This window comes from Siniperca chuatsi, linkage group LG8, assembly GCF_020085105.1.
Source record: "Siniperca chuatsi isolate FFG_IHB_CAS linkage group LG8, ASM2008510v1, whole genome shotgun sequence".
NCBI classification, from domain to species: domain Eukaryota; kingdom Metazoa; phylum Chordata; class Actinopteri; order Centrarchiformes; family Sinipercidae; genus Siniperca; species Siniperca chuatsi.
The window spans coordinates 24,642,863-24,669,754 of record NC_058049.1 but is presented as its reverse complement, the minus strand read 5'-3'; the positions used below and the strand labels follow the sequence as shown (position 1 = coordinate 24,669,754).

General features: G+C 40.6%; 2 protein-coding genes across 7 annotated transcripts; both read right to left on the bottom strand.

The window, feature by feature from the left end:
- Nucleotides 1–108: 108 nt before the first annotated feature.
- On the bottom strand, nt 109–6,257 carry cenpu (centromere protein U). Its single transcript, XM_044204184.1, has 14 exons — nt 6,132–6,257; nt 5,314–5,368; nt 4,921–5,008; nt 4,221–4,458; nt 3,952–4,119; nt 3,638–3,710; nt 3,381–3,467; nt 3,179–3,269; nt 2,390–2,516; nt 2,204–2,282; nt 1,631–1,678; nt 1,125–1,186; nt 690–846; nt 109–460 (listed from the first exon to the last, which is right to left on the bottom strand). The coding sequence occupies exons 1-14, from the start codon at nt 6,134–6,136 to the stop codon at nt 335–337; spliced, it is 1,404 nt and encodes a 467-aa protein (XP_044060119.1). The 5' UTR covers nt 6,137–6,257; the 3' UTR covers nt 109–334.
- A 570-nt stretch (nt 6,258–6,827) lies between these two features.
- Nucleotides 6,828–26,324, bottom strand: LOC122880792 (long-chain-fatty-acid--CoA ligase 1-like). Of its 6 annotated transcripts, XR_006379034.1 has the most exons (22): nt 21,568–21,723; nt 18,461–18,818; nt 17,166–17,280; nt 16,838–16,902; nt 15,569–15,670; nt 14,478–14,577; nt 14,197–14,372; nt 13,727–13,759; nt 13,571–13,622; nt 13,388–13,461; nt 12,632–12,709; nt 12,364–12,498; nt 12,006–12,140; nt 10,707–10,802; nt 10,386–10,458; nt 10,156–10,244; nt 9,942–10,058; nt 9,685–9,828; nt 9,330–9,434; nt 8,420–8,472; nt 8,254–8,325; nt 8,026–8,055 (listed from the first exon to the last, which is right to left on the bottom strand). XR_006379034.1 is itself a non-coding variant. In XM_044206256.1 (21 exons), exons 2-21 carry the CDS (start codon nt 18,653–18,655, stop codon nt 7,915–7,917), a joined length of 2,097 nt encoding a protein of 698 aa, XP_044062191.1. In that variant the 5' UTR covers nt 18,656–18,818; nt 26,172–26,324; the 3' UTR covers nt 6,828–7,914. The 6 variants fall into 6 exon arrangements, 5 of the variants coding, with proteins under 5 accessions (XP_044062191.1, XP_044062192.1, XP_044062193.1 ...); XM_044206256.1 differs by lacking the exons at nt 8,420–8,472; nt 21,568–21,723 and adding an exon at nt 26,172–26,324 and having other exon boundaries at nt 6,828–8,055; XM_044206257.1 differs by lacking the exons at nt 8,420–8,472; nt 21,568–21,723 and adding an exon at nt 26,179–26,243 and having other exon boundaries at nt 6,828–8,055.
- Nucleotides 26,325–26,892: the final 568 nt, after the last annotated feature.

The following is a 26,892-nucleotide window of genomic DNA, read 5'->3' as shown; positions in this document are numbered from 1 at the left end:
AATTACTTTACAATGGAAACCAGCTGGACCTCAAGCATTCAACATAACCTCAAAATAGAATTTCTTTTATTCTTTAGTCAAGAAAAACCACACATAAAGAAAACATGCTCTTATTTTTTTGCATTTATTATACTTACAGTATTGTATTTATCCAAGATGGGCAGTGTACACAATGTAATCGGAACCACAACATACAATCCAAAATGTCAAGTGGCTTTCTGTATTAAGGCCTTAAAACATTTCCTGCAGATTTAGTATTGCTCATAATATGTAGTCTTTGAGAGTCTTAAACCTGTGTACATTTGTGTGTGTGTGTGTGTGTGTGTATGGCGCATTATTTCCGAGTCCCATTCTTCTTCTGCCTTTTTTCGCGTCGGTTATTGATTCCTGTCAGCCGACGCTGTGCCACCTGAAAATGCTTGGTCTCCAACAGCAGGGCCGGCAAGCTGGACGCCCCATACTGGGTGGGAAGAGAGGAAAGGAGGGAGTATGTCACCATGAGATTTTTATTGAAAACTCTTGAAAAGCATCCGCTGTGTATTAAAACTCCAGCAAGATAAAGATAGTTTGTATTGCTAAAGTTGTACCTATGACCAAGACACACAAATAATCAGACCAGTATTCAGGTCATAATATCCATTATTTCTAAAGTCAATATTCACATCATCAGTGTGTGTGTGTGTGTATACCGTCTCTTTCTCTTTGGGGTGTTTGTGTCGGTAGTCCAGGTATTTTCCGTGGAGCTCTCTGATGTCATGCAGGAAGGTTTGGCCTCGTCTCAGATCAGCTAATCGGACTTTAAGTTCAGCTTTCTCCTTTTCCAGCAACCACACCTGCCTCTCTGCCCTGACCGAACGAAAACACACACACACACACACACAACGTAATAGTCATTGTGACCAATTACAGGAAGTGTTACTTTTTAGGGAAAGTAGGTTAATAGTGATTGTTTTTAACACTGAAAAGACATTTTTTGTGTTAATTATGTATCTAGCTGGCACCGCCATGGATGTTTTAATGAGTAATTATTTTAAAAAGGGATTACTTTTAGTTTATAGACACTAAAACATTACAGTAAGTTTGTGGCAATGAAAACTCATGTGTGTTTGTGCCTCTGAACTCACCTCATCAGCTCATGTTTGGCATCCAACAGTCTCTGCGTCTTTGTGCGGATCAAAGAACCCACCTGACACACACGGACACAAACGCCAACGGTAAATACAGGCTGCCAACAAGACCACGGTATCTGTAACAAGACTAAGAGCCCACAGCAACGCTAGACCATTCTGACCCAATGATAGCGCTCGGTGAAAAGCCAGAGGTTCGCCAAAGTTATGAGAATTCATCCTGAGGGGGACATAAATGTCTGCACCAAAACGTATGCAAATCCAACCAATAGTTGGATTTGTAATGTCAACCTCACTGTGGCGTTAGATGAAAAGTAAAGGCTCACCAAAGTCTGTAGGATTCAACCTCTGTGCGCCATGAATGTCTTTAAAGTTTATCGCAATTCATCTGAGAGTTGTTGAGATATTTCAGTCTGAACCAAAGCGGTGAATCGACCGACCAACATTGCCCTCCGTGGAGCCACACATCCCTAGCATGGCTAAAAGCTGGTTACCATAGTTACCTTGGCGTTTTCTCTTTTTAGAACTTTGAGCTCCTTGTAAGAAGAGATCTGTTAAGAGAAAAAAAAAAAAAACACAGAGAATATGCATGTTTGATTAAAATTCTGATATTAATCAATATCATCTACCTCTGTTTTGATGGACATGTTATAGTATGTATGATCACATTTATTGTTGACTTGGCCAATACCACGCTGGTGTCTAAGGGGCTTATTTTTGGGAAAAAAAACTTAACAACTATAATTTCTTTGTCACATTTTCGGCATGAAAAGGTGGTTATAAATGTGTTACAACGGTTTCAGAATTTCTTATACAACAAAATGCTTAAACAGTTTAGAATTGTGGTTGTAATTCTGTAATCAGAGGCCTGTTGCTTTAACCCTAATAAAGATGAGTGATAACGTACTGTATCAGTTGCTGGCAATATAATGTACCATTTTTTTTTCTCGTTAACAAAAATAAGTTTAAACCTCTAACTGTCAACCGGAAACATCTGGAAAACTGAACAGAGTCCAGTCGCTCTTTTGCTTCAACTCCTCCGTATCACAAAGTAAACAGAATTTGGAAAGTCTGACCTTTTCCAAGAGTTGCTCTTTCACATTGGAGGAGAACGAATCAATTGACTGTTTGACTGCTTCGGACTCCACAGACTCTCTGAAAAACAAAACACACATACCATCTCGAACTGCAGCATTTGCAGGAAAACTGATTCAAGTTGTGAATGTAAGTGGTTATTGTGTGGTGACATGACACGAAAGTACCTGTACTGGTCACAGAAGTCAAGGAAGGCGTCCAGCACCACATCCAACTCCGTTCCTCCCCGTCGACCTCGTCTCTTCCTCCTCTGTTCACCGCCGTTGGCCTCGTCTGGTCCTGCAGACGCGCTGCCTTGACGTGGAAGAATTTGGTTTTTTTCGCGGTTGGGGTTTCATGAAAAATAGTAAAAAAAACTTCTTTTTTTTTTTACAATATTAATTCCTAGATTTCCAAAACCCAGTTTACACTTATAATGCTTCAGCTGCACTCAAGATGATATGAAGCCTTAGTTTTATTTCATGTATAGTATTTTGCAACTTGTCGGGGTTTTTTTTTTTTGGCTGGGAACCTCACGGTGACAACAAACCTCAAGGAAGTCACTGTGCCCCCCCGCCAAAACCACAAGGTGATGTTTTTACACTTCGGTTTTGTACGGATTAAACAAATGAGATATAATAAAATTAATAAGTGAGCTTTAGAGGTTCTTGTAGGCAGATTTTGTTACCTTTGGACAGAGGCAGGCTAGCTGTTTCCCCTTGTTTCCAGTCTTTATGCTAAGCTAAGCTAAGCGTCTCCTGGCTCCAGTTTCATATTGAATGTACCGATATGAAAGTGGTATCAGTGTTCTCATCTACCTCAAGAAAGCGAATAGGCATATTTCCCCAAATGCCAAACTATTCCTTTAAACGGGGTTGAAACATAACGTTTGAGATTCGATTTTGAAGTATACAGTGACTTTGCAGCTTAGCCAGAAGTCTTGACTGATGGTAGCCTCTTGTGCTCTTTTCCCTTACCCGATGAAGACTTTCTAGATTTAGACTTATCAGACGAAGACTTTCTGGTTCCACCCAAAGTATACATCTTCGCCTTCTTTGGACTTGGGTTCTGAAAAAAAAAAATAGACATAAAGACAAAGATGAATACAAACTAAGTGAAAAGTCACAATGCAGGCCACAGTCCTGTGGATGCTAGGCTCCTGCTGAAGTTAGTCCATACCCAACTCGTGTCCTCGTCCACCACCTCCTCATCAGAGGACAGGATTTTCCTACGGCTCTGCTGGGCGGCGTCAGTGTCTTTTTCTTCCTGGAAGAAAAAAAAATGTAGCATAACATTGTCTCAGCATATGTACAGTCTCCACTTAACTGGTTCCACAAGAAGTTCCTTTCCTAGTCTCCCCCCCAACGCTGCTTTCATTATGACCTTATTGCCACAACTTTGGTATACTATGGACACATTATCATTCATGTCCTCACCTGTGACTGAGGGTCACTGGACTTTCCACTTCCCGATTCACTCTCTCTCTTCATCTGCTGATTTTTCCCCGGCCTTGTTGGGACGCAGAGGCCGATACATAATTTGACGGGAAGACAAACAGATCAATGCACAGAACAAAGAGGACAGACGTAGAGCAGTGTTACGTCTGGATATTAACAAACAGAAGAGAAAAAGGGCATGACCACAACAGCCAGACTATTATGCGCCACACAACTATTTCGGACCCTTTCCCCCTAATCCCTGTCCCACTTCTCCGTGAATGGTATACGGTAACTTCTCTATGTGACCTCACCTCGCTGCAGATGTCCGTCCAGCATTCCTCCTCTTGGCGGGCTTCTTCCCAACCAAACGTTTGAGACTGCTGGCCGTTGGGTCTGACTCCGTCCTCTCCACATCTAACTCCCCCCTTTCCCTCTGAGGTGCTCCCTTCTTTTTCCGTGTTTCCCCTTCCTCGTCGGGCCTGTTCAATGCAGACACGACGGCAAAAAGCTGCATTCACATCGCAATACAGTGGTATCAGTGTGGAAAGTAACAGTAGCAAACTAATTCCTTTACCCTTACCTGGCTTTCACCTTCCCTCCAGTACTTCTCCTACTCCTCTTCTTCTCCTCCTCCTCCTCTTCCTTCTCATTCTCTCCATCCCTGTCTGTCTCCTTCCTCTTCACGGCAGCGCCACGCTGTTTAACAGTAGTCTTCAGCGTCTGAGGAATGTCCTTCCTCCCAGCTTTTCCTTTGTCCATCTCTCCCTTCTCTAAGCCATTTATATCTTCCTCCATGGCGGTACTGTGCAGAGGGTTACCTAGGCAACACAAGCGTTCTCTGGTCAGCGCAAGATTGGTGGTTTGACATTACGCGGAACTGTGGAAACAAGGTGACCTAAATAAACTGAGGGGGGGGGGGAATGTGCGAGGATACAGAGGCAAACATGAAAAAAACCAATGTCACTGTGAAATCTGCTTGGACAAGAGCTGCAGTAAAACGATGCAGATTTAACTTACTTTGTCAAAACGGCAACACAAGATTAGTCGTAGAAAAAAAAAAATACAACAGAATGCATTGTCGATCCACTTGTAATAGTATCATGGTGCTTGGTAGCTCTGTCCTCCATTTACAACATATAGTTTAGCAACCATATTGGAGTGCTGTGTTTGACTTCAACTGGCACATTCAAAAAATCCATTTGATTACTTTTAAAAGGACTCATGGAGACATAACGACACTGACATGGATAAAGATCTAGCCGCACAGTGTAAAGACTCACCATAATTTGGCTGCAGTCCCTCCAGGAAGCTAGCTCTCTCTATAGCAGACAGGTTGGGAGAATCCATTTGATCAAAAGACGAACCCTTCTGAATTTGAACACAACGGAGAACAATACAATTCCAGTTCCACAATTCAGTACAACACAGTCAATCAAGCTAGCTTTACAACGACGTGTAATGACACAATTACAGACACAGACATCAAAATGTTGCATGGAAATTCCCTCCTCGTGCTTTTTTACTGAAAGGAATCAGACATCTGACAAGGGGATGACCCATTTTCATCCCTTTTAAAAAGCAATGATTTATACCAATTTTCATCCAATCACAGAGCACTTCAATTGGAATCAAATCAGTAGTGCAAATGCTGCAGTGACCATTGACCAACTCACTTGACTCTCATCTTGTGGCACTGCGAGCACTTTGGCTCCTCTGCCCTTTCTGGCACTGTGGAAACAAATAAGACAAGGGCACTTCATCATCATCATCATCATTCTCAATATTTGTGCCACCGCCACCACCAGGTGACATCTCCAACCACATGACTCTGATTCCTGGGTCGCTGAGCATCATCCCTGCTGAAGTGACGCTGAGTTTCCATCCGCTGCAGGCTGCTGTTTGATGCCGAGCACAAACCTCGTAGGGAGCCGTTGGATCGTTCTGTTGAGCTGTTATGTGGCTAACCTCAAACCAAACTCCATTCAGTAATGTAGCACATTTATTTTGTATTTCCTGCAAAGCTAATTGCCTTACAAATGTGACCAAGGACTTTTTTTGAGTTGTTAAAAGCTCCTGTTATGCTTATATCCCCACCAGACAACACTTAAAACAAACAAAGCCCTTATTGTTTTCAGCTAGTTTGACCACTTTTCTTAAGTTAAATGGCGGTTGCTAAGAGTACGAATCAATTCAAAAAGTTGCAACTTGGCTATCTTAGATGCCGAAACTCGCAGCAAGAGTTGGCCGATTTGTAAAGTATCTCCAGTGGTATAATGTTATTTCTAACATTAATATATATAATGTTATATATTAACGTTAATTTATAATGTGTAACGTTACAATTACATTTCCCAGTAGACAAGCAGTGCTGTTATAGCATCAGATTTTAAATTACATATTGTGACTTTACCAACATACGAGAGAGCGGTGTGTATCATAGATATGTGTTCAGATTTCGGCTAGATTATAACTCATAAATTATATTTCTCACCTCATTTGGAACAACTGTAGCTTCGTTAGGTTTGTTTTGTAAACACTCCGTAGCTCGAACTGAAACAGCTTCCCGCAAAATGCTTCAAGTTCCGGACCGTACCATTCCAGATACACAGGGTGGGGTGGCGGGTGGTACGATTTCTTAAAACTTAAAAGTTACAGCTCAAAATGAGAGTTTGTGGATAAAATGACAATATTTTTTATTTAATTTAACGTCGATATAGTATGGACATAAATTTACTTAAAATAAACATTTGCATAGAAAATGTGTAAAAACTATCTAACCCGAGCGGCTTCGCTTAAATTTCGGTCCTACGGAGAGCGAAGGGGTTCAGTATCCGTTCTGATTGTTCCTTTGAAACAGAAGTGTTAACAAAGTAAAAGAAGTAGCTTAGATTATCTATGGTTTAGATACTTTAGTTTATAAAGTTAAAAAATACCTAAAACACAAACAACTATAATTTTTGCACCTAAGCAAGAGAAAGGAATGGGTTTTTTGTTTTGTTTCTTAGTCCAATACATATAAACAATAAAATCTGTACTAAATAAAATAATGAGGTTAAAGTTTGTCTTTGTGAATGCTAAATATGCACATCCCTCGGAGTAGAGAGACTAACTAAAACTGAACTACATATCTAAATGGTTTTCCCATACACACAACACTGATGAGGCAAAAGACATGAGATCACACAGCTCTTCTGATGATTTTTAATTACAATTTTTACAAAACAAATCTGAAATGACAGTAAAAACAATCATAGCAAGACCACAGTTAAAAGTACTTCCATGAAATTAAAACCATAAATATTCAAGAGGATTTCATTCAAGCTGTATAGTTTCACCCTACTATATTATAATAATTTAAGAAAACTGATTCAACAAATCTCTTCCCTTCCTGTTACCATCATAAATACATTAAAACATTGACAAATGTCCTGATTGTTCTTTAGTACCTGAATTCCCTGTGTACAGCTAGCTTTGTTTAGACTATCTTTAGTATGGCTCACTGTGCTGGTTTCCCAGGGTCCTAACTGGACCTAAGCTTATTCATGAAACGATTTTAAGGACCCAACAGAAACAATCCTGTTATCCATTGTGGATTTCAACTTTCTACTGAACAAACTCAAGAAAGATCGGATAAAAAAATCTCATCAAAGAGACTGAAACGTTATCAATATGGCTCCTAACCATCGGTGAACCCGTTTCGGTGGTCTGAGTCTTCCCTCCTTATCCTTAAAGTTAAGAAGGTGTGTGCGTGCGTGTGCGTGTGTTTGCGTCAGAGGTACCGTGTGTGTTTCCTGACACTGGAGTCCTGAGATATCTGATGCTACAGAGCTGCACTTTGATATTTCCCTTTAAAATGCCCCTAATTGAGATAATATCACAAAAAGACCTGAATCAAAATATGATCACACAATTTGTACTGAACGTGGCATAGGCCAAACTACGTCATCAACAGAAACATTGATTTTAAGCATACAATCTACTCTGGACCCTCGGAGGTTTTGTAGTCGGTGCCATAGATCCTATTGGTCATTTATTTTGTTCTAAATGCTCTGAATCAAGTTCCATTAAGACCTGTTCCTGTTGTTTCTAGTGTTATGGCCACGAGGACTAAACCGGCCGATGATCCTTTTGGTCTGAGAGAACCCCTTCATTTGCTTCCCCATGTGTGCTTTAGCTTGTACTGCACTCTCCGCCTCCTCCTTTCCTCTTCATCTGAAAAACCTTTGGTAGAGCTCTTGTGTCTCTTCTTCCATTTTGCTCTCCTCCTCCTCCTTCTACATTTCGATCCCGGCGTACAGCTCGTCTATCTGAGATCTGAAGTGTTGACGCATTTCGTTCCTCTTGGCCTTCAGCGTTGGAGTGAGCAGGCCGTTCTCGATCGAGAACATCTCGGTGTGGATGTAGATGGCCTTCACCTAAAAAAATTTAAAAAAAAAAAAACACACACACACACGTGTTGGCAGGTTGTGTTAGAGAGAATAATAATGTTTCACTTCCAGGAAAACAGCATCTCATGCCTGAACAAAGTTTATGAGAACACTACAAAGTCTACACTAGTGGTATACAGGAAAAGATATTTCAAATCTCAGCTGAATTATGAGCGAGTGTTGCACCTGCTCAAAGGACTTAAGGCCTCCTTCCTTGCCAAGTCGCATAATATCCTCCATGATGGCTGCCTTGACTTCCTGTACACACAGAAAAAAAATGACTTTCAGTTAACACTTGCTACATGGGCTATGGTTTTGGACAAATCAGCGTTGTTTGGCCCAACTCACTTACTCATTCAGTCTAAGCTCTTAGTTTCTCGCTCAAGGCAACATTTGCAGTCAGTTCTGACATGTACAGAGGACAAAAAACAGAAATACCTTACAATACAGTGCAATAAAATACACCACAAACTACCGCCTAAAACATTGCCGTTGAATGGTCATGTTTCTGAGACAGTCTTAATTAAAAATCTATTAAGTTTAATAAAGTTCCATAAAGTAATATTTGTTGCAGAGTTATTTTATAAGATTGCATTTTACTGTGTGCATTCCCCATGTATAGCAGCAGTTCACAGCCTTTTTTGGCCGATATACCCCCACAGCTCCATCAGATGAACTCAGGTACCCCTTCATCAACACCACCTGTTCCAAATGTGTTCTTTCATTTTAAAATAGATGTTAGTTAACTCTATTAATTATATAAAAGTGGCTATTTTACAATAATTTCCTTCATACAAGACATAATTACTTTTAGCTATCCATCTCTGACTTCTCTACTTGATTGCTAACTACTTTTCACACACACACACACACGCACACAACAGTTGGTGTTTAGGTGTTACAGCTGACTTACTGTAATTTTGGTGGGAGGCTAGTCCGGTGCTGGTAGTTAATTAGTTATTGTGACAATAAATATATTAAGAATAGCCTCACACCACTTTGTAGTCCTATTTGTTTATTTATTTATTATCATAACTTCTTTTTTTGATTGAATTAGTTGAGCGACTCCACAATCTTTCCACGTGCCAACTAGCAACTGCAGAAGTAGCTCCTGGTGTACATGTGTCCCTGGTTGGGAATCCCTGCTGTATATGAAGAGACTGAGTGGTTAACTTTATTATCCTAAAGGGGAAATGGATTTACAGTGTGGGCACAGGAAACAGTATGTATGCAGCCTGCAGTTAAACTCTGAAAAGTATTACCGCTCTGCCACATAGTTCCTGGTAGCTGCCCTCCAGTCCCAAGGTCCTCTTGGTCCAGCCAGACAGGAAGTCAGGGTCAGGAACCACCACTGCTACCAAACATGCCTGGAGATAAACACAATACATACAAGTTAAATACAGCAGGGATTTTTAGAATGATTGAACAGCTGTATTATAAAGTGTTAGGACTTTGTTTCATAATACACCAACCCCACTGAGAGACACTAAGTTTCACCAAAGGGAAGAGAGGTCAGAAGGAGCCTGGGGAAACTTTGTGAGCCTGGCATTTTGCTCAATCAGGGATCACTTCCACACACACACACACACACACACATTCAGACTTTCCTCCACCTACCTGCAGACTGTCTCCGTGCACAAAGATCTGTGCCACTGCATCACTCCTCGAGTAGACGTTCTCTATCTTTTCAGGAGCAATGTACTCCCCCTGTGCCAGCTTAAAGATGTGCTTCTTCCTGTCCACGATCTTCAGCGTGCCATTCTGTGGACACAGAATTCATTTTTGAACTTCGGTTGAAATAAATATGTGTGAAGTTGAGTTGAACAAAGTGAGGTTGATAAATATGTGTGAGGTTGAATTCAAACGTAACCTACCGGAAGCCATTTTCCAATGTCTCCAGTGTGAAGCCATCCATCTGCATCAATAGTCTCCACAGTCTTCTCGGGGTCCTTCAGGTAGCCCTGGAACACGTTAGGACCCTTCACACACACCTGGAAACACATACACAGTTATGACTGACATACATTATCAAAAATCTATCAAAAGACAGCGTTTGTGTGATGATGTCTGTTTGTCTTTGTGCTTCACCTCGCCCTCCCCGTTTACAGCCAGGTAGTTCATCTCAGGCACGTCCACCAGTTTAACTGAGTTACAGGGCAGAGGAGCTCCCACGTGACCTGCGGATGCGTGACGTCAAGTTCGGTTCTTGCAAAGCTGAGTAATCAGTCAGTTCATCACTTTTACAAGGCTGCATGCCGTAAAAACACCCTCTTAGTTAATTACTAATAGTTAAGTCCAGCAGCTTTGTTATTTATTACCTGCATTAGAGTCCCCAGGCATGGTCAAGGTGCATCCAGCGGTACACTCTGTTTGTCCATAGCCCTCATAGAACTGAGACAGAGAAAAACTATGATCATCATCATTACTACTACTGCTACTACAAACACAGGATTACGCAATGTAGAACCGACTGGGAACAGAGAAGTGTGGATGAGGAAATGTCATAGTTACAGATCAGATGGCAGCATTTCTACATATTACCTACTGTAGTACATTGCAGATTCCAGTTAAGGCGGAAGAAAAAGACAGGGTAAACTGTGAAACGAGGGCTAATCTCAACTTGAGCGTGTTTGTGTTACCTGACAGCCTATTGCAGCTCTGAGGAAGGTGAGGACAGCAGGAGAGATGGGAGCAGCTCCTGTTAACATGAGACGCACGCGACCACCGAGGCTGGCCTGTAGAGGGCAGCACACTCCATTAGTACTCCACAGCTCTATCAGTTGCATCCCCAAAAAATTATGTAAACTATGTTAATTTTTTTTTTAAATCAGTCAACCAGATATTTTTGTCTCTTGAATCCCTTTCAGTAAAGGCTGTTGGAGGATGATAACAATGTTTCTGTATATATTTTATTGTGAGCTCTTAAACCCTTCATGAGTTAAGCCTGTCTGCAAACTTTACAGAAAGTTTTAAACCCCACATGTGCCTTCAGCCACCATTTAAACCAAGTGTCTGAATTTAGAGTAAATTGTAAAAAAACTAAAACAAACACAAACTACTTTCCAAGAACCAACTGACCCACTGTCTATTCAATTAAAGGCTCTAAAATTCAGACACTTTACATTTTAAAACTGCACAAATTTATGTATAAGGTCAAAAACAAAATGAAAGGAGCCAAGAGCTGTTTAACATGAGAGGAAGTCAATTTGATTTGAGACGAGTCTGCATGTTACAAAGGGTCAGGACTAATGGAAGGAAACCACTGGATTTCTGTTTGAGGGGTGAATTTATTGAGCAGCTGTAGTGAGGAACTGAAAATGTGTGGCACACTCTGTACATAAAAAAAAAGTTTAAAAATAATTGAATGTACAGATATAAAAGTGTCTGATCAGAATGGCATGCTGGCATTAGTATAGTAGGGATAGTGTCTGACGTTACTTTTGACGTCAAATAGGCGGTGTTTTGTAAAAACGGTAGGTGCAATAAGCTGTGGCTTCAGCCCACACCTTTTGGTCTGTAGGAAAAAACTGTATTTCAGTGGTTGCATTGTTCTGTTGTTGTTTTCTATTCTCCCAAATTGTTTGTGTAATTATTTACAGGCCGAAATCAATTTCAACAGAAGGCAGGGATGCACAGTAAAAACTAGGGCTGTGCGATATGGCCAACAGATAAAATCTAGTAGTTTGTTTTTTTTTTCAAGCTTGGGGTCAATTCACGAACAACGATCTTGTAAGTTTATTACATGCCACACTGTATGAGATGGGTCTAATAAAATCTTGTTCGCAGTCTGACATTTTACACATCATGCAAAAACAAAAATACGAGCTAATAGAATGAATTCGATATATCACCCAGGCCTAGTAAAAACCATCCCTGGACATGTAGCATTCAACTATGCAATGACATGACAGGAGTTCATGTGTGCTGGCTCTGCGTACCTGGACCTTCCGGAAGATGAGTCGATCCCAGATACTGTCTCTCCTCACGATGCCTTTCATAATCTCTGCCTCCTTCCTCCTGTAGGCAAATCCCAGCAGCCAGCGCTTCAGAGAGGTGTTGGCCTGCCCGAAGATCTACAGAGGCGCATACACACGAAAGGCTCTCCGTAATCATTACGAACAGCCTCGTCATCATCCTTAATGTTTATGCTGCATTGCACGCAAAATGGAGGTGTGGTGACACAGACATCTTCAACATTCACCGGCTCTCAAGGGACAAATGTTAAAATGAGCAGGGTCAGAGAGTCTCTGAGCTAACACTGCTGTTTACGAGGCTCCCATCATCGTGCCCACCTACCTTATCGTACATTCTGTTCAGGAGACGGGGTACCACAGGGAACACAGTAGGTTTCAGCGTGTCCAGGTCATCGGTCAGCAAAAGAATATCTCCCTGGAAATAGCCGATCCTGGCTCCCTGCACTATCATCACCCCCTGTCAGCAACATCAGAGAGGTCACCATAACTGCTCAGTGTGTAATGAAAGAGGGGTCGACACAGGGTTTGTAGGAATATTGATCTGCATTTAACAAAAGGGTGACTAAGGGAACTAAGGGAACATACAGTACCTGCACTACTCGCTCAAACATATGAGCCAAGGGCAGGAAGGAAATATGGACATCACTTGGATACAGTGGACAGCAAACCTAAAACAGGTGCGCACACAGACGGGGACACGTGGACACACACCAATGGACACGACCCGGACAAACAGACACACACACACACACACACAGACAGGAAGGGAACGCAGTCAGTGTTAATGTATGTACCTCCACCACCCTCTCAAACATGTGAGCGAGAGGCAGAAAAGACAGCATGACATCTTCTGAGGTGGTCTGAGCGTAAGACTGGAGAGAAGAGGACAGAGGTAGTCACGGTCCCCCACTCTCCCAACAAACACACATTTCTTCCTCTTAAAATAATGGGGGTGCTTCTGGATCCTGAATCAGCGGAGGGTTTGAAGTGCCAATACAAAGGGCTGGACACAAGACACCAGACTAATGATAAGACCTCCCCCCTTCCCCCTTCCTTTCTCTCTGCTACATCATCCATTACTTATTAGTTTGTTCTTTTTTTTTACTTTTTAAAAACCAATAAAGTGAAGTCAAGCTGCTCTAACCTCAGAAACTGACCATCATTTTGACAATTTAAGCTCCTTTGCATTCACGTTTTAATTTCTGGTTTCTCCTTTGCTTTATTCCTCAGTAAATTAAGTAATATGCCCCCTTAGTGTTTAGTTATCTCTTGTTAAATGTTAACGTTTTATATTAAAATCCCTCTCTGCTCTCCTTCTGTAAACTGTTAAGATATCAGTGCCTCACCTCTGTCATTTTGATGAAGGCTGAGCAGTTGGACACAATATTCCCATGTGTCAACATAACTCCCTTTGGGTTTCCTGAAAGTACAAACACACACATCTTTAGAGTTTTATATGTAGTATATACTTCAGATACTCATGGAAATGGATAATATATTGGGTGCAATTTACTGTGTGTGTGTGTCACCTGTTGTTCCACTGGTGAAGCAGATGACAGCCATGTCCTCAGGTCGTGGAGGCTGGAGGGATGGGGGTGTCAACGGTCAAACAGTGCCACATAACACACAACACTATTACAATTTTCACTACTGACTGGTAAGAGGTCATCTAACAGTTTACTCACCACTGGTCTGTGATGGTTGGCCTTCCCGATAGCCTGCGCAAAAGAAAAGCACATTAATAAAGGCATTATTGAATGACCACAAGGCAAAAAAAAAAAAAAAAACAGAGCAAAACAAGACAACTGGAATGACGACACAACACAACAACAAAACTAGCAATAAAAAAAGCAACAGCACAAGAAATGAAATAAATTAAAATGTCAACAAAGCAATAAAACAAAAGGAAGTAAAACAAGCACAAAACAAGGTGGCAAATGAGGAAAAAAAACCAGCAAGATAAAACAAAAACAATGCAAAGACTCCAAGTTAAGGAAAAACAAAACCAAAACAAAAGAGTTACATGTAAAAAATGGAAGGTTAGAACAAAATAACCAAAGACAGAGGAAGAAAGCAAAAATTGTTGAGCAAACAACAATAAGGAATATTTCCAAACGAAAAACGACAGAGCTGGGGACAAAAGCTGCCTGCTGACCTCCATCTCCTGCAGGCTGAGGATGTGGATTCCAGCCTGTTGGCCCCTGCCGACCAGCTCGGCACTGGGGGACTCCATTAGAACGATGGTTTTCAGAGAGTGTTCCCTGTCCTTAACACAGTCCAGCACCAGGTTGACTTTATCTACCACGTCGCACACTATAGTCGAGAGGGAAGCTGCAGAAACAACATACAAGCACATGCAGACAAATCAGGCAATTTGTAGTTGTTCACGCACGAAAACGCTCTGAGTGTCTGTATGATGTTGCTGCTGTGGTTTACCTTTGTCTATAATGTAGGCGATGGCTTCTGTTCCCAGTGTGTCGTACAGAGGGACTGACACCAGAGAATAGGTGTAACATGCCAGCTCACTGATGGTCCACTACACACACACACACACACACACACACACACACACACACACACACATTGTAAGACAATACATTTACTCAGTAACAATAGCAGATAAGCTATAGCTCTATCGGAGTTTATAGATACTTTACTGATATGTTTGACTAAAGTTTAAATTAAATAACTGAGAATCCCTTTAAAGCTGTTTTCTCTTTATTTACTGGCTTTTTGCAGAGCTGCTACATGTATTAGTCAGGCATGCCATATAATGTTATTTTCAGAATAAATTGGGCTACCCACAAATACCATCAATTTACATGTGAGTTGTACTACACGTTTTTATGGGGGGAAAAAAGTTTAGGTTTTCAACACAGGGCAAATATCTGTTTATGAATGATAGAGGATAGTGTTCCACAGATATAAGAACCATAAGGAACACTTGATGGGACATTATGAGCCTTAGTCATGTCCAAAAAAACCCTATTGATAGTGCAAACTGAGAAAAAAGTTAAAATAAATGGATTTTGTCATTCCTAGTATTATTCTTTGTCTTACTTATTTTGGGAGAATAATCATGCTCTAAGTTCTGGACCTACAGTTCCCATCATGCTTTGAAAGATGTACTCAGGAAGTATAAGGATACCATGGGTTCAAGGATTTACGCGATTTGTGGGGTTACAACTTCAGCCCTGTTTTTTTTAGCCTATATTTGTTTACATTTTGGCAATTTGGCAGCAAAAACATTTACAGTGTACCCATGGCAGTACAGACAACCATCAGTGGATTACTTTGATACTTAAAAACGTGATGATTCTCAGGCAGGTTCTGGAGTTATAAGGAGGGTCTTTTTTTTGTCTGATTTGTAAGCAGATTTTTGGACATTTATTCGGACTTCGGAGATAATGATATGAAGTAAGTCATAATGAATTTAAAAATATGCGTGTTTGTTTCAGGTTTGAGTTAAGAGTCAGAAAAGGAGTAATCGGGCAATCGGGCACTGAGTGAAGGGTATGTGTCTGTACCTCAGGTCTGTTCTGAGAGAAGATGCCAATGTGGGAGTCGGTGGTCTTGGAGTGTCTTTTGTGAAGAAATGCTGAACCCAGATTCTCTGTTCGCTCCATTACCTAACAAACACACACACACACACACACACAATGCTGTTGTGTTATTGCAGCACCAACAAATAACTACATAAACTGAGCTTTGTTTGATCATCACAAAATCAAAGATAAGGGAACAAGGGATATAAAGTGTTTTATGATTTTCAATATTGTAGCAATACCAAACAATCACATGCTGTTACTATCATCAAAATGTCATTTACGGTAGTTAACTGGTGAAATCAGCCAATAAAACCTCAGCATAATTCAATTCAAACTAATGTTTTACTATCAGTGACAGACACTTAGAAACCAATTTGAGTCAATAAAACCTGAAAGTGTTTAGCATGATAAACTAGGTGGACGTAAAGTACACTTCTCAAGTGTAGCCTCTTTATTTTGTTTATTTTAAAAACCTCTTGTTTACATCAAAACAATGGGGAGTTGGTTTTTAAGGCTACATGTTACTGACAGAGTAAGATATTACTTTTCATGCCGTCCTGTTGTATTATAGAACGCATCCTCTGGAGCCTATGTAACAGAAATATAATAGCTATAATCTAATGAATTTCACTCTTAAAGGGGTAATTAAGCTATTTACTGTTTCTCTTGCATGAAGTTTGGGGACTCACAAGAGACAGGTTGTTTTTTTCCCCAATGGTCAAAATCTGTGCAGCACACACCGAGATATTCTGACTTTCAATCTAGTATCCGTCAAACTCCAAAAACACTGGATTCTACACTTCCCATAATGCACCTCACAGTTTTTCACTAGACTCTCCCTCTGCCTCATAAATGCCCATGACTTTTAAACTTCACAATCAGGATTTCTGTTAGAAATGTGTCTCCGAGCTCTAGCTCCTCCAGAGCCACGGAAGACATTATCCGACTGTTTTCACAGACGACGAGTACACTGAACTTGTTGTGTAAAACTGATGCCGTGCCCCTTTAATGATCATTTCCAGTGCAAGAGGAAATACAATTCTTCAGAAGCACTTAAGAAACAAATTTAAAAACATAAATACATGGACGAACCACACAGGTCATATTTTCCCCACCTTTCCGCCGGCTTTACCAATGCCACCGCTGTGTGTCAACAACGGTGTGTGCTACCTGCAACCTTTAGCTCCACTGCTGTCAAGCTGGAGGCCATGATGTTTTATAAGGTGAGCTGCTCACAGCGCCTCTTACCTCTCTGTAGGACATCCATTCATAGGGCTGCTTTGGCTTCCTGGAGCCCAGACAGGGACCATTATCTTAAGGACGAAAGGAGAGCGACAGAGTGGGGAGAGAGAATAATTGAAAAAAAAACAACAAAAAAAGAATATACCCTCTTATCACAAATACTGTACATACTGTACCTTCCTACCCTGTATATTCTTTTGCTGACAAGTAAAACTGTAGTGGCAGTCAACTAGAGCACATGAAGTTGAAACATGTATACTTTTTGGTCAGTAGCTTGAGTAACTAAAAATACATACACTCAAAATCATATAATATTAATATATTTGTGACTTACTGGAGACTCTGGCCCCTCTGAGGAAGAACTCATACATTGTTCTGGCATCATCGTAGAAATGTGTCAAGTAACCGTCTCCATTCAGCAGAACTGATCGGCGTGCCAACTCTCCGCCCTGATAAAAAGGAACAAATGTGGACTATGAAAGCGACAATCGATCCCACAGTAATCCCAACATCAGTTTCAGTCATGTGACCCTTGCTTGGCTATTCAATTCACATGCAGTTACAGTTTGGTTGATTGTGGGGCTTGATTTTTTTTACTTTATTCCATGTGTGCTTTTCCAGGTTTAGGGCTGATTAGCGAATACATATCATGCAGCATTTTCCAGTGTGTACTGATAACTCACAAATATATGACATTACATCATGCAGTATAAAATATTGCATGATATATCATGTTAATGTAGTGATTTACTCAAGTTTCAAGACTCTACAGACCATGAACTCAACTCAAAACCCAGATGGATATTTTCAGTTCCTCAACAACTCAATTTTCGGAGGTAGAACCTCTTTAACTTCACAGCCATGGTATGTTTGACTTTATGCTCCCCATATTTGCAACTAAATGGAATAATGAGAAACATTCTTTATGATGAGACACACACATACACTTTGTGCATTCTTGTTAACCTTGAATACATTAGTAGTGTCATTACAGTGTAACTCAGTGTCCTGCCAACTGTGACAGTCTCTGTCCCCGCCAATGCCCCTCTTGCGATCTTACGTTTTTCTTTTGCAGGTTACCTACAGGTTGAGATACAAGGGGGCCATCTTACCTGATGTCTCGCACCTGGGGGAGCTGGGCCCAGGCAACTTAAGCTGGCTTCTCAGAATTCAGATTCATTTATTAAGTTAATTTCACCCTATTTATAAGTAAAATATTGGTTACAATACTTTTAAATGTGCCTCTTTATCTAGCCAACTGAGCATGGGCTGTGACAAAATGAGGGCTTGTCCTGCTTTTGGACTTGAATAAGCCTTAACAAGTCGAATTGGTATTGTACAAGTTTGTTTGTAGTAGTTTGCTTGGGGCTTGTGTCTGTTCAGAATGGCAAGTACTTAGATTGGACTGTACACCCCACCCTTTTTTCAGAGGCACACCAAGAGCCCAACTGCTGAGGGCAGGGTTGTTCCTGTGTATGCATTTGTTGCTAAATCAAGCCATAAACTGTTTGAAAAATTGAAATTCAGCCAAATTAAGCCAGTTTGAAAATTGTCCTTTACTGGAGGACACCAGAAGTGCATTGTAAAGCAGCAATCTTTCTGATACTTAACTTAAACCCTTAAACTTACCGGAACCTCAACGGACTGCATGCAGAGGTCGCAGACTGGTGGGAGGGCCTTGGGTCGTGTTGCCAGGTAGTAGGTTGTCGCAGCAGCCACTGCCCCCATGCTAACTAACATGGGGGTGGAGACAGTCCTGATGTACTGGCTGACATCATCCAGATGTGGCAGCCTCAGCTTCTGCAAGATCTCCTGGCTCAGCATGATGCTGCCGGTGAGGTAAAAGGCGAGTGTGTGTTGGTGCGTGTGGGTGGGTGGAGTGGTAAACTTGCGTGAGTGTGTGTGTTAGATAAACGTCGCAGTGGGGTGCTCCTGACAACACTGAGCACTCCCTGCTGGCCCTGAGGTGAGTGTGTGTGGAGGGAACCTAGATAAAGAGAAGAGAGCTCATTCATTTCTTTCATTTAATCTGTAATTTTTGGAGGTTTTTTTTACTTTTAACCACCAAGCAATCACATCCCTCAGTTTGTTTGTACTACCAAAGTCATTAGAATTTACCCTCTAGGGAACATGAATGTATGTAGAAAATTTCCCAGCAAACCATCCAATAGTTATAAAGATATTCCACTCTGAACCACAAACATTGCAGACATTGCCATCCCTAAAGCCACGCTGCTAGCATGGCTAAAAATACACATCTTCTCTATTTCTCACTTATCCTTTTTGGTATCTGGCGATGCAAATAATTCCAGGTTCATCTGCTGAGGTTTTAAGATATCTGTCCTTGAGATTTCTGTTGCCAACCCAATACAACGGATAGTTACAGTTAACATTGGAATTGCCTTCTACAGAAGAAAGAGTGCCCAAATTAGAATTTAAAAGCCCCTGAAAATGTAGTTTCAAATCTTAAGTATTTAGCTACAACCTTAAATGTTCATATATATTAATAATGCAGTATAATAAATAAGCAACAAAGTTCAAGTTTGGAAAAAAAAAACAAACACATCCTCCAAAACTCAAACACAGCTAATCTGCTTCATCAAGACAGTGTGGGTCTGGTTTGATTCAAATGTTGCTAAATCTTGTGCACTGAAGTACGCGACATCACTGTTTTCCATCTGAGCCTTGCCTCTTTTAAACCAGTCAGAAAAGCAAGGACAAAAACAGAAATGCAGAAATCTATGTGAACTAACCAAAACATTTTGTGTTCATGTAGGACTCCATCTCTCATTGTAAGAAGCTGATTTAGAAAATAGATTTCCAGGGCCTTTAAATGATGGACAGTTAAAGGAACCACCAGACATCAAAATGGGCAGCCTCAGCCATATTAATTCATTATGTACAGAGCAAGAAATAGATATTTTTTTTAAATGAAAACTGTGCCCCTTGTAAGTTAGTGTGTAACTTCTGACACCAAGATGTAAATGTCGAGAGCCTAGGCAGTAATGCTTACAGTAATGCTTGGCTGTATGTTAAGCACAGAGACCTCTGGCACGTTGTACTGCTGCTACTACTGTAGAATAATAGCGGCTCATATTGCAGTATAATTAGATCATATATCATAGATTTACCAGATTCTCTCTGGACAAGTTCAGCAGGTGTGTCAGGTTCCCATGGTATGGGTGTTTGTGTTTAACGGCTGGGGAATAATGATGGGTTTTTTTTTCCCAGTGTAACAAACACACGCATGCACCACACACACACACACACACACACACACACACACACACACACAAATGAGGTGGCAGACTAGAAGAGGTGTTTAAGAATAAACAGATTAGAAACAGAGTCTGACAGAGTCAGGGGCAGGTCCACCTCCATGTGAGCCGTGAGGATGAAGACTATGACCTTAGGCCCAGATTCCAAGTTAACGACACAAACCGAGGGACGAAAATAATCACATCAAGACCAAGTTGTACTTGACGGTGTCGACGCAAAATTTAAGCAGCCATTAGCAAGTGGGCCCGACAGCCACAAGGGAGCATTAGTCTGTTACTATCATTCGCCACTTTGTTGGAATGAATATACACTGATGATGAATGCTGAGATGTGAGGAGCATGGACGGACCACTTAAGAGTCTCTAAATCTTCCCCGTTTACATTAAAAATGTAAATTGTTAGCAATGATATAGCTTCATAAAGAGAGGATTTTGGCGCCTATGTGTTATTTGTCTAATGGTTACACATAACCTAATGTAACATCTGTCTGTTGCATTTTTAAAGAATGTTTTTAATGATTATTAGCATTAAAGTGAGCCTAATGTAACGTTTGCATAACAGCAGCCACTGTAGCCACAAGTGACAATTATGAGATTGTGGTACATGCTAACATGTAGTCTAACAGCAGCACAAGAGTCATATTTTTAGTGAACTGACTTAGTAATGTCAGTTTCAAAGCTATAAAATTTGCTAACATTACCAAACATTAGCCAAAATAAGCTACTGGTCATACCAGACCAAGTACGGCTGTAGCAGCAAAACCCCTGAGTGTACTACACTGGGCAAAGGTGTGTTTTTTTTGCTTATGAATTAAACGTCTCACCTGTAAAAGGAAGATTGTTTTATTACTTCTTTCAAAAGTTACAAAGTGCTGTTTTAAGTTGATCATTATATGGACTCCCCTTAAATTACTCCTTTCTAGTTTCTAATCCCTCGACTGTGGGATTGTTTCCAGTTCACTTTAAAAAAAAAACGGTTACAAGGAAATAACAACATACCTTACAACACATAGCTGCTGTATTTCACAGCACAGGATTCAAGACATTTCATAGCATTTCGTGACTTTCACAAATTAGCCTCTATAGACTATAAAGACAGAGACAAATGTCCTTAAAGCCATTTTCCGTTTTGGGGAATTCAGAAGAATCATCACAGTCAGAGGGGTATTTGTTCGACTGTATGTAATTGCCATAAAACCCACAGTCACTGAGGTGCATCGAAGGATAACTGCAAGTTTACCATAAATATGCTTCAAAAGTTACTGACAAGTAACAGTGGCAACCTCGAAGCTGGAAAAACCTGCACAAGGCTCGGCCTGGTATCTATAGGTTTCAATAACTGCACACAGACAGATGATAAGATGACGACGTTGTCTCCACCTTCTATAAGCACAATGCAGATGTATTTCTATATGCCAGTGTACTTTTCTAATCTTAGTGAATTTCTTCTCCACTCACCTGTAACAGAAAGCAGCCAGGTAAGACAGTGGCTTTCCCTTTTTCAGCTGAACATCCAATTACAGCAACCCTGGGAATGCTGTTGTTACCGCTGCTACAGCAACCGCCAAACTCTGCTTTAACGCTCGCACAGATTCTGTTACAAGGTGATGTGTAAGCTCGACTTATCTGCCAATCAAAGGTCAGACTGGCTCCAGGGAGGGCTCCGATTGGCTGGTTGCGGTAAGACGGTCGGTCTGATTGACTCAAAGAATGTAAGCAATCAATGAACTTATCCATAGACAAGATCAATGAGATAGGAAAGGCTGGGGCCCAAATCATTGGGAGTTTCGGAATTTCCTAATTGCTGTTACAAAATACAATCAAATATATAGCATCTTTAAAACCACAAAACTACACTGTGCATCAACACACCCTGTTTGTCTTACACATCTGTAGCATCTGTCTTACTGTAGATTCTAGTAGACACGAAGAGAAATGTGACTTCCCTAACTATAAGTGCCTGGCAAAAGCAAACAGGTTCAAGCAGATGCTCGGTCCCCTCACCTTTCCCCCAGTGACCTATGACCCCTGTGCGGTCAGCTGAGATGATTAGACAGAGCGCGATAAAAGCTGATCAAAGGAAAAACTGCAGATGGAGAGGAAGCGGCCCTGTTGACTCATTGAGTTGTGGCATATGCCGTTGTTTCTTTCATATTGGGTCTGTGTTTACAAGAGTCCATTAATTAATTGTTTGATCCATAAAATGTCCCACAATACTGAAAAATGCCCATTACAATTTTCTAAGTCCTAAGGAAGCGTCTTGAAATTGCTTGTTTTAACAGTCCAAAACCCCAAAGATACTAAGTTTGTTGTCACGTAAGACAAAAAAGCAGCAAATCCTCACAATGAAGCTGGAGCTAGGTAATGTTTAGCGTTTCTGCTTAACAAAAGGACTTAAACAATTATCAAATTAGCATCAAAAGTAGCAGATTCGTTTTCTGTCCATTGACAAATCCGTTATTTGACTAATTGTTTTTGTTCTAAATACATTAGCATGAAAATCACATAGCGTTAACATTTTATCAAGGACTGTCGGGAAAACATCTGACGTGTCTAAATCAGAAATGGATGTAAATGTGTAGCATATACTCCAATTTCCTTTATTATACATCACTATCACAGCCATTTACTTTTGTTTCAGGTTTAAGACTGTGGTATCACATACATATCTCACTGATAGCTTGCCTTAACTTGACCAGCTTGAGTGAGTGAGAGTGACCCTAACCCTTAAATTCCCTGTTCCACTCACTTTATGCAAGGTTGGATTATCAACCAGGCAAAAGGTGAAACTATCCCAGGGCCCCCCAAACCCTCAGGGACACCAAAGGTCCCCAGGTCGTTTAAAGCACAATAAAAACTGAAATGAGAGGGGCTTTATAGTGGCTGCTGCCTTTTACGAAATCTTTAGGCCCTGCAATGTAGGGAGGTGTGTGTCAAAGTGTTAATACCTTTAATATTTCGGATAATATTATGCTTCCATGGTACATATTCTTAAACAAATGTGTGTTAAGTTATCAGAAATTAAATGACACAGCAAACCTAAGGTAGGGTAGTATTCCAGCATAGGAATGCTGCTTGGTATCTGGGACTCAAGGCGAAATGGGCTGGGGAAACGTAAAGTGGGTAAAATAAGCTTATGTCATATTCATTCAGTGCTTTGGCATTACTGTATTTCAATATGGTCATGCCAGTGAAGAACGTTGAACTGTTTTTTAAATCATACAAAAGAGACAGCTACATAACGGTGGAAAATAACTAAGTGTACTTAGGTACAATTTTGAGGTACTTGTACTTTACTTGAGTATTTCCATTTTATGCTACTTTATACTTTCAGAGAGAAATATTGTACTTAGTCCACTACAGTTATTTGACAGCTGTAGTAACTCCTAATTTTCCGATTAAGATTTTACATTAAAAACATACGATACATTTATAAAATACAATGCATTGTTAAAACATAGAGCAAAGGCTCCCAACGTCTTTGGCTTGGGACCCCCCCCCATGTTCAGATAGGATTTGTGAGCAGTTCCACCAAAGAGAGAGACCTTCCCTCTAAACTGCTCAGATGGTTTTATTAAATGACTGTTTGAGGCCCAAAGACCTAAAATGATCCAATATTTCACAAAAAGGCCTCACTTAAGTTCAGTCATCCGTGGAGGGTCCAGTAAGTGAACTTCTTCGGTGCTGGCTGCAGGCGGACTTGGCTTTCAGACCCTCTTCAGCTTTTAGATAGATTTTGTGTTTGACCAGGTGTTTCCTCAGGTTCGACGTGTTGCCCTGGCCAGCTTATGGAGCGAGTTTTGAAAAGTGTGACCACACTTGCGATCGCTTTCAGCTCGCCCTTGCCCTTGACTCAGCGGCCCTTTTTACACAGAGATCCCGCAATACTGCCATAAAGAAGAGCCGTCAACTGTAACCTACACTGTACATTTACTGCCAGATTGACAGTAGTTAAAACTAGCTCCACCTCAACCAGCTACAACAGTAAAATGCTGTTTACACATTGATGCATCAGTATTAACAATCTAATGATGTAATAGATTATATGATAACATATCGGATACTAGAACTCGATACTTTAAAGTCCCCCTCCACTCAAAAATACGTCTCTCTTCTTGTTCCTACAGTTGGATGTTTGAGCTTCACTGTGCAGAATGGTGTACGTGCAGAGTTTGACACTAGAAGGCTGTTTTCACATTTATCTGCTGAAAGTTTCTCTGCGCTCACTGAAAATCTGATTTTAAGGGGCGGGGCCTACAAGCATGATTTGTGACATCACAAATAGTGGGGAAGCCAAACCGGGTCCAATATTTGCAACTTATACAAGTGTGATGTAGAAACCCGAAGCCGCCAGTGCACATACACTGAGAATGGACTTTACAGTGAAGCAGGAGACATCTTGTGTCCAGCAGGAAAACTTAAATATTGAACACAATTTGCATAATCATAAATACTGGAATTTTTAATAAGCTAGGAAGGAGTAGATGCCTTTTTTAAGGATCTTAATGTGGAACTTATAAATTATAATTATAAATATATTTTTTTTTAGTGGAAAAAACATATCAGACACATTATTGTTCCAAGCAGACTATTTGTATATGTGTTTTAATACATGTCTGGAGGGGATCTTTAAGTACATTTTCTGTGCGTTTACAGGTGTTTTTAAGTAAGGGTTCTGAATACTTCTTCCATCAGTAAAACTACATGAGAACAGGCATATAAAGTACAAGTACCACATTCAATAAAGCACTCTGAACTCACCCACGTGGGTGGATTCAGAAGTCACACTATGGTGTGAATTGAAGGTCAAGAAAGGTTCTACCCCATCGGTTAGCCAGAGAAACATCACATCTTATTAAGATTGTTGCAAAAATAAATCCAAGTTAAATATTCTTCAGCTAATGCATAATCAATGTTGTTTGATATGTTGTTGTGAAGCACGCGATCCACTGTATTCTTGCCCTACTCCACCTAAGTTTATTGAGCTTGAGTGCACCACGTGCATAACGAGCACCACCACAGAGAGAGAAGGGGGAGTGTGTGTGTGTGTGTGGGGGGGGGCATACCAAGGAACCAATGAAAGTAGGGTGGGTTCATGGATGTCAGCCAATCAGAGACAAGTCACCTTTCACCTCAAAACCTGCAGTGAGTGTCCCACTAGAGCTACAGTCATCTTTAACACCTGATTGACGTTTCCTATGCATGACTCTGTTTCTACAGAATATCAATTCTAATTCATTATTTAAGTTACTGCATTAATATGCAGACCACCCTAAACACACACACACACACACACGTCAGCCAGCAGAATGCAAGTCTATGAAAAACTAGTCGTTAATCTACAACATGTCACTGACGTTAGACCTCAATGCTGCATCTTACTCGACGGGACAGGACACTGAACACTCTTGTAACTCTTTGAACGCAAAACTTCCCCCCTTCTACCAGTGTTTACTCCAGCGCAAGCTTCTGACAGCAGAAACCGGACCTGGAGTTTATTAACAGACAGGTTACAACACCAAACCGCGGAGAAAGTAGAGTTAATGGCAAACTCCATTTAAAATGTTAAAGCTCAAGTTTTTTGAAAAGGGGAGACAACTATGGAGACAATGACGGGAACCATTTTTACGTATAGCCAGTCAGCCCGAGCAGCACTTTAACCCTCTCTCAATTAAATGTCAACTATTTTCTAACGTCAATGACTACAGCTGGTTAACAGTGCAGACTCGGCGGTGTATTGTAATGAAAGACGACTGTGGGTACGAGGCACATTACTGAAGGGCGCACAGTATTTAAGAACTAGCCATATGATGTATTCGTTAATGTTAACGCCGAATTTAAAAAGGCAGCAGGACAAAACAGTTAAGTCACGGGTATTCATAGTGTTCGGCATAACCTTATATTTCAATACCGCTAATTTCTTAATTAGCGGTATTGAACTTTAACTTCCTAATTTCTTGGGCTATATTTGTACGTTTTTGTTTAGCATGCGGTATAACAACTACTAAACAAACTACAGTTTGATTCAATATTAATAAACCAACAATACTTGTTTAAAGTACCTCCAACCTGTCAGCAGCAGATCTCCCCGGCTGCTCGTTTCTTCTGACCACGCGCGCACCCAATTGTGGGGTTAAAAAAAAAGAAAAGAAAAAAACAACTTCCGGACAGAAGTTACAAAATAAAATCCGCTCTCATAACATAACTTTGGAATAAACGATGCTAGAGCGAAATAGTAAGAGTGTACGTGCATAATTTTTTTTATTTGGGAAGATTTTGAAGTAAACTAAAATAAAACCGTAGCCTTCCCAGATTGTCTTTTGATGGTGTAACGATTTTAGAATATTTTTATACTCGTTCTGAAGGCAAGGCTAGCAGAGTGCAGGGCACGAAAGAGGGATAGTACTGAGATATTGTGAAAGGCTTGGCTTTGTTCCTTTTCCAATTGGTCAAACACCATCACCCAATTTCCGATCACTCACTTTTGTTGTACAATCAACATTGTGGATTTATTAAAAAAATGGCATAAGTATTAACAGACACATAACTTCGAAATGATTCATGAATAATCATTCACATGCAAATAAACCACTCAATTACTCAAGTGTAATAATGTATTCATTTCCATCATATGTACATTTTAATAACAACAAGGTCCAACAATAGTACAATAAAGTAAGACTGATAATCTAAAGACGCTGTAGAAAAGAAAGCTTCAATCTTTCTTTTTATTTCGTCTCTTAAAAACACCTAGTAAGAGTTGTGCAGGTAGGAGAAGTCATC